Source organism: Labrus mixtus, unplaced genomic scaffold (genome assembly GCF_963584025.1).
Source record: "Labrus mixtus unplaced genomic scaffold, fLabMix1.1 SCAFFOLD_86, whole genome shotgun sequence".
Lineage (NCBI taxonomy): Eukaryota > Metazoa > Chordata > Actinopteri > Labriformes > Labridae > Labrus > Labrus mixtus.
Window position 1 is genome coordinate 95769 of NW_026870200.1, and position 12403 is coordinate 108171.

Consider the following 12403-nt stretch of genomic DNA (forward strand, 5'->3'; position numbering starts at 1 on the left):
CATATTGAAACACTTAAACAAGCTCATGTTTGGAACTACCACTTTTAATCATTCAATAATTAAAGTAAACAGTTTGAGCTCTGCTTTGATTTACTAATGTCTCCATAGCTAACGATAGAAAATATGACTAGAGGTAGACATAGATTCAGCAGCTTAGGGGTACAATTGTTCATTTCTGTTTTTTAAATTCCCATCTGCTCCTTGTTGTCTCTGGTTCTCCCTTCAACGCTGCCTTTATTCAGATTTAATGTCATATTTAAAGTATTATGAGTTTCTTTCCAGTCAGAAGTCTGAATGTTTGTCATGTGGCTAAAATAACTGATGAAAATGTGTAAGGTCTTACAGCTTGTTGTTTGTGTGAAGGTTTTGGGCTGTGCCATGGATCAGTGTGAGGAGGCAGAGGCGGGAGCCTCCACCTCCGCTCAGTGTAAGGACCATGAAGCTCACAGGTGAGATGATCATCTCTGACTGTCTGTGAGTGTTTACAATGTCAGGATACTTAAATAATCCCTACATCATGACTCCCACTAAACACTGTGTGTGTGTTACATTAAAGCCTGGAGAAGCAGCAGAGACCGGACTCTCCTGGATGTGAACTCAGCGGTGTGTCCCACATGAGTCGGTCGATCAGTTCCCCGTTAGATTTTAAGGATCAGCTTCCTTCAGAGACTGAGTGAGTGGGGATTGGTATAACAATGTATCGTGTTCTGCTCAAGTATAGATGGGTATTATGTGCTGAAGGAACATTTAATTCAAAGCAACAACATGAAACTTTTACAACTTAAAATAGTAGTTTCATAGTCTATGTAATAACACAATATAGTTTAAACCGGGAGAATGGCGTCTACCCCATAACCACAGAGCCCCCCGGTCAGCTGTTTTCAGCACTATGTAACTTTGGCAGCGGGGAGAGGTTGTCCCACTAGTACGGCATGTTGGCAGCCTTCAGCTGTTTGATACGGAAGAGGACGACGGGGATGAAGCTTAGAAAAGAAAGAGTGAGTGACAGAGCAAGAAACCAGAGCAGAGTAAATATTGAACAGCCTAACCCTAACCCTTTACACGTAAGAGAGAGCTTCAATTAACAGTAGGCCAGTCCAACGCCGAGCTGGTAATGTTGCTTTTTGACAGTTGCAAACTGGTTACACTTGTGTCCAACAAGTAGGTATTATGATCTGTCTCACGGCTAATGGGAACGCAACAATCTGACAGCAGAGTGTATCAGAATCAAGCAAATGGTTTGTTTGTCTTTCAGTGTTCACCAGAGTAACTGGTCCATGATTGAACCGTATAACTTCAGAGATAGACACCACTCTACTGAACAAAGGTACTCCATTCACTTTAAAATTGTTGTCTTCAAAATATTGCAGTAGAATATATTTCAAAAGCTTCCACATATGACTGCTTAGATTGTTTGGTTCCATTATCAGAAGTTCACCACAGCTTGCTGGTCAGCCTCCTTCAGTCCTTCCCAACCTGCTTTAGGCCAGATTGTCAGTTTCTGAGTCAAATCACAGAACAACCCTCCATCCTGGCCAATATTATTCAATTTTTCCCCTGGGTTGGGCCAGACTGCAAACAAGTGTTATTGCTCCTCCCTACTCTGTGGTTTAACAGGAGTCTCATTTTTAGCACCCTGGCATGCACTTTCTCTGGCAGTTATGTGGATAAACCAACCACACCACCCACAGGGCTGATGCTGCCTCTGTCGCCATTGCAGCGACCAACACTGCTTATCGGCCTCTCATTGCAACTATCATTCCTCATATCTATCAGCCACATCAGAAATTCCTCTAATTTCACAGAATTGCATTACACTTTCTTAAAATCTTCTTGCCCTTATTTGTTCTGCATGAGACATGCAGAAAAACAAAGTGCTTGTCAAACCAAGCACAAAATGATTAATATGGCTTTCCAAATGAACCTTTGAACCATCATAAAGGCAGTATGGTCTTAACTCCTGCACCTACATTGGCCTGTTTACATCAAGCACAACAATGTCCCTACCTAGATTAGATGTAACTTGGCAGTGCACCTGGACCTCGCATCCTATCTAACAACCCCCTGCCAACTCTTTGGCCATAGCCAGACTAGGCTCCAGGATATGATTTCATCCCCCCTAATCTTAGGGAAATAGACTGGGTTCCACTCTTGACAAATTTCCCCAAGAACCTGATTTTAGGGTATTATGGGTTAAGAAGAAAGATGCACACCTTTTTTAAATTTACTCAACAAAAAGAAAAAGAACAATCCAGGTTTTGATCATCCAGACAGAATGAACAATGAACCAGCAAGCCAGCAGCTTCTTCGATAAACCGAAAGGTGGTGTTATTGTTGCAAGAGATTTCCTAAACCTTGAATTGTCAAGCAATACATTTGCTAAAATGTTTATCTGTGATATTTGTGAGCATCAATCGTTGTGCTCTCTCTGCAGAGCTCCAGAACAGATGACTGAGGTTCCCGCTGGTCAGCCTTTCCAGCCGCATCCAACAGACCTGGATTCCATATTTATGGTGTGTAGATATCCATCAACACCTATAATCTAAGTGTTGAATAAAATGTACAAAATTTTGTTTTATTGTTTCATTTTCAGCTTCTTCAGGAGAACATTACCACTTTTATGACAGAAGAGCTGAAAAAGTTTCAAAGGGTTCTGAGTCAAAATGTTTCAGAAGGTTTGAATTGGCACAGTGAGGATGAGGAGGTTGTAGATGGTGAAGATGAAGCGCAGAGGAGGAGCAGCAGAGAGGCACTTCTGAAGATCACATTGCACTTCCTAAAGAGAATGAAGCAAGATGAACTGGCTGATAGTCTTCAGAGCAGTAAGATGCTTTTCCGTCATAATTTATCTCACTTTTAAACTATCATGCAGTAAATGATCCTATTTGTGTTTAAACAGGAACTATTGCTTCACTGAATCAATGTAAACTCAAATCCAGCCTGAAGGAGAAGTTCCAGTGTGTGTTTGAGGGGATTGCTAAAGCAGGAAACCCAACCCTTCTGGACCAGATCTACACAGAGCTCTACATCACAGAGGGAGGGACTGGAGAGGTCAACGATGAACACGAGGTCAGACAGATTGAAACAGCATCCAGGAAACCACACAGACCAGAAACAACCATCAGACAAGAAGACATCTTTAAAGCCTCACCTGGAAGAGAAGTACCAATCAGAACAGTGATGACAAAGGGAGTGGCTGGCATCGGGAAAACAGTCTTAACACAGAAGTTCACTCTGGACTGGGCTGAAGGCAAAGCCAACCAGGACATACAGTTCACATTTCCATTCACTTTCAGAGAGCTGAATGTGCTGAAAGAGAAAAAGTTCAGCTTGGTGGAACTTGTTCATCACTTCTTTACTGAAACCAAAGAAGCAGGAATCTGCAGGTTTGAAGAGTTCCAGGTTGTGTTCATCTTTGACGGTCTGGATGAGTGTCGACTTCCTCTGGACTTTAAAAACAACCAGACCCTGACTGATGTCACAGAGTCCACCTCAGTGGATGTGCTGCTGACTAACCTCATCAGGGGGAACCTGCTTCCCTCTGCTCGCCTCTGGATAACCACACGACCTGCAGCAGCCAATCAGATCCCTACTGAGTGTTTTGACATGGTTACAGAGGTCAGAGGGTTCAACGATCCACAAAGGGAGGAGTACTTCAGGAAGAGGTTCAGAGATGAGGAGCAGGCCAACACAATCATCTCCCACATCAAGACATCACAAAGCCTCCACATCATGTGCCACATCCCAGTCTTCTGCTGGATCACTGCTACAGTTCTGGAGGATGTGCTGAAGACCAGAGAGGGAGGAGAGCTGCCCAAGACCCTGACTGAGATGTACATCCACTTCCTGGTGGTTCAGTCCAAACTGAAGAACATCAAGTATGATGGAGGAGCTGAGACGGATCAACACTGGAATAAAAAGAGCAGGAAGATGATTGAGTCTCTGGGAAAACTGGCTTTTGAGCAGCTGCAGAAAGGAAACCTGATCTTCTATGACTCAGACCTGACAGAGTGTGGCATCGATATCAGAGCAGCCTCAGTGTACTCAGGAGTGTTCACACAGATCTTTAAAGAGGAGAGAGGACTGTACCAGGACAAGGTGTTCTGCTTCATCCATCTGAGTGTTCAGGAGTTTCTGGCTGCTCTTCATGTCCATCTGACCTTCATCAACTCTGGAGTCAATCTGATGTCAGAAGAACAAACAACATCCAGGTCTGAAGTATACAGAGAAAAACCTGACCCAAGACTATTACATCAGAGTGCTGTGGACCAGGCCTTACAGAGTCCAAATGGACACCTGGACTTGTTCCTTCGATTCTTCCTTGGTCTTTCTCTGCAAACCAATCAAACTCTCCTACGTGGTCTGGTGACATACTCAGCAAGTACCTTGCAGACCAACCAGGAAACAGTTGAGTTCATGAAGAAGAAGATCAGTGAGGATCTGTCTGCAGAGAGAATCATCAATCTGTTCCACTGTCTGAATGAACTGAATGATCATTCTCTAGTGGAGGAGATCCAACAGTACCTGAGCTCAGGAAGTCTCTCCACAGATAAACTGTCTCCTGCTCAGTGGTCAGCTCTGTGCTTCATCTTACTGTCATCAGAAAAAAATCTGGACGTGTTTGACCTGAAGAAATACTCTGCTTCAGAGGACGTTCTTCTGAGGCTGTTGCCATTGGTGAAAGCCACTAACAGAGCACTGTGAGTGCACAGATTACTTTAGATACAAACCATCAACTAATCATTAGAAGCAAACACCTCTCAAGTTCTTTCCTCCATCTTATTGTCTTTACCAGTTACAAGAGCCATTCAATCTTTAAAAATGCTACATTTTTAAAAGTTTTAATTGAGATCTGGCAGATAGGACATTTTTCATTTGTATTAATTGTTAGAATTTTTTTCAAGTCAAATGAAAACGCCAACCAACAAGATCCCAAGCCTTGGTGATTTGATTGACTCATTCAGGGCCACAACAGAAATGTTATATTTTTACAATGTAGATGACAGAATATCATTGTTTTCCTTTTCCTCCTTCAGGTTGAGTGGCTGTAATCTGTCGGAGAGAAGCTGTGAAGCTCTGTCATCCGTCCTCAGATCCCAGTCTTCCTATCTGAGGGAGCTGGACCTGAGCAACAACGACCTCCAAGATTCAGGAGTGAAGCTGCTGTCAGCTGGAATGGAGAGTCCACATTGTATACTGGAGACTCTCAGGTCAGGATTCAGTTTTTGTTTAACAGATAACATTTTGACAGGGCTTAGCAAAATTGCAACCAATGTGAAACACATTTTATACATTACAACATATAATTTCTTAGATGTGTCCAACAGTTCAACCTGTTCTACCATATTTGATTAACCATGGATAAAAATACATTGATGTGTCTAGGCTTTCAGGATGTCTGATCACAGAGAAAGGGTGTTCTTCTCTGGCCACAGCTCTGAGATCCAACCCTTCCATTCTGAGAGAGCTTGACCTGAGCTACAATCATCCAGGAGAAACAGGAGCAAAGCTTCTGACTGCTGGACTGGAGGATCCACTCTGGAAACTGGAGACTCTCAAGTATTAACACATAACAAGACCTCACTGTTTCTGTCACACAGGCAACCTGAGTTTCAGGGCGCTTCTCACCAGAGCTCATTGTTGCTAGGTTACAAAAGTGAACCTTCATTTCTCTTGGTAATGACATTTAGGTGTGTTCTAGATAGCTCATGTAGTTAATAATTGCTTTTATTCACAGATCTATCACCAACCAAACATGAAAATAATGTAAGTGAATCATGTCCAGGCATTAGCAGCAGCTCTAGAACTGGAAATTTGAACACTTGAAAAGACAAATCAGATTAGTTACTCGTTCGCCATTGTGTTATGCTGTTGTTTATGAGCCCAGCAAATGTTGTTAAATTGGGTCATATCCAGTGGCTGCTTCTTTCGACTCAGCTCCCTCCCCACCACCAAGGTCCTTCACAGTGCTCACAATACTTCCTACGCTGCACCAATCCGCCTGTCAATGGTGCTATCCATTTTACCCTCACTCGTGAACAAGACCTTGAAATACTTGAACTCTTTCGCTTGAGGCCGAGACTCACTCCCTACCCGGAGGGGGCGTTCACCTTTTTCTGGTCTGGTCTGTCCGGCAGCTTACCCCTCTACCTGAACCAATTCACCTCCAGGTCATGATCAGTTGACATCTCCTCCTCTCTTCACCAGTGTCCAAGATCTGCAGAGCTGGTGACACGACGACAAAGTCAATCAACGATCTTTGACACACAGTGTTCTGGTACCAGGTAGACTTGTTTAGGCATCCCTACGCTCGAACATGGTGTTTGTTGTGGCCAATCCATGACTAGCACTGAAGTCCAATAACAGAACACCACTTGGGTTCCGATCGGGTAGGCCGTTCCTCCCAATCACCCCCCTCCCGGTGTCTCCATCGTTGCCTACGTGAGCACTGAATTCCCCCAGTAGATCTATAGAGTCCCGCGGTGGAACCCCTTTCAGGACCCCACCAAGAGACTCTAAGGGTCTAAGGGGACTGCATACTCTGCACTGCTTTTCAATGCTTAAGCACAAACAACAGTCAGAGCCTTTCTCCCTGCAATTTGCAGTCGCAGAGGAAATTACCCGCTCGTTCCCATGGGAAAACCCCAACACAGCAGTGCTCAGCCAGGAGTCCAGAATAAGAGAGTCCCTCTCTAGGGGATTGGTTCCAGAACCAGTACTGTGCGTGGATGTGAGCCCAACTATATCTAGTTGGTAGCGCTCAACCTTCTGCACCCACTCAGGTTCCTTCCCTGCCAGAGAGGTGACATTCCACACTCCAAAATCCAGTCTACGACCAAAGGGGATCAGCATGCAAGGCCACTGCCTTTGCTTACTGCCTGTTCTATTCTGCATCTGTTCCCATTCCCCATCCCTGCAGGTGGTGGGCCCACAGAGTTGCATTCCTTGTTGTCTCTTCAGGGTTGAATCAGGGTTTTCTTTTATTTTGAGTATTTCATGCAATGTCTGTATTTTATGTGTTTTAGAAACGGCACTTTTGTCTTAACATACACATTGTACAATCTTGGTGAAGGTTGAAGGTTTATGAAGATCAATAATGAGGAAGCTTCTGAAGGTTCATTATGACTCTGTTTTTTCCTCCAGGATTGATTATGATGAAGAGCAGTGGCTAAAACCTGGTCTGAGGAAGTGTGAGTGTTAATTTTAATCCGGGACCCAAGGCTTAAATATTTTGAATCATGCACTGGTGAATCCACATTTACAAGCTCAGTTTTCTAAAGTGTCAATCAAACGTACACTCAGTCTGCAAGTAAAGTGACAAATAATTCAAAATCAACTTAGCTTCTTTAGGCATAAGCCTTGACAGTAATTTAGTATTTATATGAATGGCAGAGCACTACAGGTTTGTTCAGGTGACTTTGCACCGTAATAATACAAAAGTGATTTACCGAGGTAACAGTCTAGTTCATATACTGACTCTGTTCTAAAGTCAGTAATGACCCCCAAGAGATAAACCCTACCCATATGTTTTATTTAATGAATGAATAATACATTCAAATCATAATTCATTATCAAACTCAGCAAATAGAGAATTTCAACCTACTCCCTTCCCTTGTGTCTTGCTCTCTCAGATGCCTGTGAACTAACGCTGGACACAAACACAGTGAACAAAAACCTCAAGCTGTCTGACGGCAACAGGACGGTGACTGAAGCGACGGAAAAGCAGTCGTATCCTGATCATCCAGAGAGATTCGAATACTGTTCTCAGCTTCTGTGTGGAAGTGGTCTGACTGGTCGCTGCTACTGGGAGGTTGAGTGGAGTGGAATGGTTTATATATCAGTGACCTACAGAGGAATCAGACGGAAAGGAGGAGACAGCGCCGACCGCAGGTTTGGAGGGAATAAGCAGTCCTGGACTCTGAGGTGCTCTGATGATGATGGTTTCTCTGTGTGGTACAATAACAGAAAAAAACGTCTCCCCTGCTCCTCCTCCTTCTCCTCCTCTGTTGCTAACAGAGTAGCCGTGTATTTGGACCATCCTGCCGGCACTCTGTCCTTCTACAGAGTCTCCTCTGACACACTGATCCACCTCCACACCTTTAACACCACCTTCACTGAACCACTGTATCCTGGGTTTAGGTTGTGGCCTGATTCCTCAGTGTCTCTGTGCACACTGTAGTTGGGAAAAAGTCCTCTGTAGGGAAACACCCATGCACATTTACACTCTATAAGAGGTGATAATTAGAACATACTTTGTCTACTTTTGCAGAGTAGACTTGCATGTGCAAATATATGCCATTTAAAATACAACATTTAGACAAAGGGGCACCTTTAACACATCATAAATTCCAGACAAAATAGACAAACACATTTAAGTACGTACATAAGATTCAAGATTCCTTTATAGTTATTCAGACTCTATACCAGACAGACACAGAAGATCAAAATTCCATTGCATCCAGCTCAAGAGGGTAAGCAAAAATAAAAATACAGTATATCTTCAAATATCTGAGCAGTGTTAAATATGAAAATAAAGGGCATTATGAGGTAGCAGGCTGACTTTAAAGTGTCCTTAACGATTATGATGTTTCTATCGGTTACAGAAGGTGTTCCACAGGGCTCAGTTTTGGGCCCTAACTTATTAACAGAAGGTGTTCCACAGGGCTCAGTTTTGGGCCCTAACTTATTAAGAGAAGGTGTTCCTGTAACGTATTGACCTGGAATAAACTCAAACTCACAGGAAAAAAAAGCCTTTCCTGTTTGCTGATAAGAAACACAACTCATTGATTAACTGTTTGAAAGAGACTTTGTATTGGAATGTGAAGACAGGACGTCATAAAACCCTTTGAATAATCCTTTAATCTACATTGGTAAAACAGAACACTTGGATACGTGTGAACGACCTCAGACTAAACACAACTCAGGAACACAGCCGTCTGTGGAGTTCATCAACACGACAGGGGAGGCCTTTGATGTGGTCTGGACTATCTCAAAACTGACCTAACTGCTTTAGACCTGTTGAAGAATCTGTCCTAACCAACATGCTCAATTTCTGATATAAAATAATGTCTGTTCAATCCCTGAATCGGATATATATAATCATGACATCAAGAGTAATATTTTCATGTGAGTTAGCTTCCGCTACGATCATCTACGACGGAATTATATATGTAGGAAGTCTTTTATATTACCTGATGAACCTTCACTGAATCTTATGTGGAGCACTAGTGCCCCCTAGTGGCAAGAGCGCTGTACCGACCTGAGTGTTAGGATTGAAGAAATTATGATACGTTAATTATGTTATTTTGTTCTAGTTATAGGAAATAGTATTTGAAGATATGATTTTATACTTTTTATACTATATTAAGGTGTTTTTGAGAATGTTGAATGTTATAAAGTTGGTTTTATTTTCATACAGGTAGAAATCATCTGACTGTCCTCAGGTTTGATGTAATGCTTATTCATTACATATTTGTTTGAAATGTTTAATGTCTGAGAGAATTCTACATACAAATATTGACATGGTGATGTTCATATGATCAAGTTCTTATTTATGCTCTTAATAAGTAAGAATCAAATTAATGAACAAACTTCGGAGGCGGGTTAGATATTAGGCCACGCCCCCTCGTAAAGTCATCTCTTGGATAAAACAGACTGTCGCCACGAACTTCAGCTCTTAAGTTTTTGTCCTCTTACTCTCTTGTTTTATTTTTTCGCTTCCCTTGTTGCCTCTCGTGCACAACTGTCTTCTTGTTTTTGACTTAGTCATTTTGTTTTGGACCACTTTGCCTCTTCAAGTTTTGCTGCTGCGAAACTCTTTTAATTTGAGATCAGAACCTCAGAACCTCAGAACCTCGGACCTGCAGACCTCGTTTCCATCTTTATTACCACTATTTTTCCGGCGCACGCATCCTAAGGTTTTTCCTACAACCTGAGATACGCGCCTCTCTCTTTTTTTTTAAAGTATTGACCATTCGTCTTCCAGAACATTATTTTCACTATTCTCACACTTGACTAGAAGTGACCATCTAAGTCAAGTGAGGATCAACGATCGTTCAATCCTGACGAACGTTAAAAAGACTCTTTGAGCCGCTGAGAAACGGACCCACAGACGATTGTTTCACCGCTGTGCTTTTCTCCACTCACTCTCATCATCACCTCCGACCGGACCTGTTACGGCGGTCATCGTGGACCACCGACATTCCTGATCCAAAAGATCTCGACGGGGAGTCTTGGTATCACGGAGTTCAGTAGAACACTACGCATCAGTAAGAAGCGTTCTGATTATGAGGAGTGTGATGAGTCAAGCTTGTCGTATCCGAATCAAAGTCTCAAATCAACTTTCATCAAATTTATTAAGTTCCCTTTTGTTTTCTTTCTCAAATCCCCACTTAGTTAAATCCCTCAAACAATATTGTGTTTTAACTCCAAGTCTAACATAAGAACTTCACCATTTCAACTTACACAACAGTATTATTATTCACGTTGTCACGTCAGTATCACTGTCGTAATTATATCCTTATTTACTCCCTTTATACATCTGTTGTTCACCATTTTTCTTTATTAAACTTCTCATATAAAATTTCAGTATTTGTCTGTGTAATTTTATGGTTTTAACGGCTTGAGAATTCATCCCAATGATATGAGACAGATTTATAAATTAATTAATTACTACCGGTAATATTAATTTCCTTACTTTGTAAGGATGGTGCACCGAGTTATATATATTAAAGTAGAATAATACGCTACAGTCAGGTAAAGAAAAAACAATATCACAATGTAAATCAAGTAAAAGATTAAATAACTAAATAACATACAGTACATAAAGAACAAATGAAAGACAGTAATATACAGAATATAAAATAAACCAATAAAGACACATTTAAATAGTGAAATCATTATTTAAATAGAGGGAGAAAGGTTTTATAATAATGTAGATATTTGTTATATTTTCTGTTGTTAATTTAAAGTAGTGATTTCAGTCGGGACTTTAACTCTAGATAAAATTAAGATTAAATTAATCCACGCTCGTTTGTTTTGATTTGGAGGCGGACGTGACGTGACGATTTACGTTTAATTTCGCACAGCATTGTGGGTAAATAAAATTCATTTCCTGAAAGGATTCATCCGATCCATACTGCATGAAACCAGAAAGTTAGTATCCATACTGAAATGTTCAGTATACTGAGGTGGACCCAAAAAATGACCACTGAATGACCACGAGAGTTCAGACTACTGAAACTCCTACTGAAAAGTACTGACTACTGAAGTGTGGATATTATATTATATTATTATATAAAGTACTGACTACTGAACTGTGACTATTATATTATATTATTATATAAAGTACTGACTACTGAACTGTGACTATTATATTATATTATTATATTATATTATAAAGTACTGACTACTGAACTGTGACTATTATATTATATTATTATATTATATTATATTATAAAGTACTGACTACTGAACTGTGACTATTATATTATATTATTATATTATTATATTATTATATTATATTATAAAGTACTGACTACTGAACTGTGACTATTATATTATATTATTATATTATATTATAAAGTACTGACTACTGAACTGTGACTATTATATTATATTATTATATTATATTATATTATAAAGTACTGACTACTGAACTGTGACTATTATATTATATTATTATATTATTATATAAAGTACTGACTACTGAACTGTGACTATTATATTATATTATTATATTATATTATATTATAAAGTACTGACTACTGAACTGTGACTATTATATTATATTATTATATTATATTATAAAGTACTGACTACTGAACTGTGACTATTATATTATATTATTATATTATTATATTATATTATAAAGTACTGACTACTGAACTGTGACTATTATATTATATTATTATATTATATTATAAAGTACTGACTACTGAACTGTGACTATTATATTATATTATTATATTATATTATATTATAAAGTACTGACTACTGAACTGTGACTATTATATTATATTATTATATTATTATATAAAGTACTGACTACTGAACTGTGACTATTATATTATATTATTATATTATTATATTATTATATTATATTATAAAGTACTGACTACTGAACTGTGACTATTATATTATATTATTATATTATATTATATTATTATATTATTATATAAAGTACTGACTACTGAACTGTGACTATTATATTATATTATTATATAAAGTACTGACTACTGAACTGTGACAATTATATTATATTATTATATTATATTATATTATTATATAAAGTACTGACTACTGAACTGTGACTATTATATTATATTATTATATTATTATATAAAGTACTGACTACTGAACTGTAGATATTATATTATATTATTATATTATATTATATTATATT

At 39.5% G+C, this 12403-nt stretch overlaps 1 protein-coding gene across 1 annotated transcript; it reads left to right on the plus strand.

Moving 5' to 3' along the window:
• Nucleotides 1–8194, plus strand: LOC132966988 (NLR family CARD domain-containing protein 3-like). The gene is made up of 10 exons (XM_061033890.1): nt 1–449; nt 557–673; nt 1256–1327; nt 2435–2513; nt 2594–2822; nt 2900–4700; nt 5037–5210; nt 5386–5559; nt 7144–7190; nt 7632–8194. The coding sequence occupies exons 1-10, from the start codon at nt 322–324 to the stop codon at nt 8177–8179; spliced, it is 3369 nt and encodes a 1122-aa protein (XP_060889873.1). The 5' UTR covers nt 1–321; the 3' UTR covers nt 8180–8194.
• The last annotated feature ends 4209 nt before the right edge of the window (nt 8195–12403 follow it).

Bases quoted from the DNA above. Each gene is read 5' to 3' on its own strand.
- LOC132966988 (XM_061033890.1), top strand. From the start codon at position 322: ATGAAAATGTGTAAGGTCTTACAGCTTGTTGTTTGTGTGAAGGTTTTG. The intron at 5,211-5,385 runs GTCAGGATTCAG...TGATGTGTCTAG, and splicing joins TGTATACTGGAGACTCTCAG to GCTTTCAGGATGTCTGATCA. The intron at 7,191-7,631 runs GTGAGTGTTAAT...TTGCTCTCTCAG, and splicing joins AAAACCTGGTCTGAGGAAGT to ATGCCTGTGAACTAACGCTG.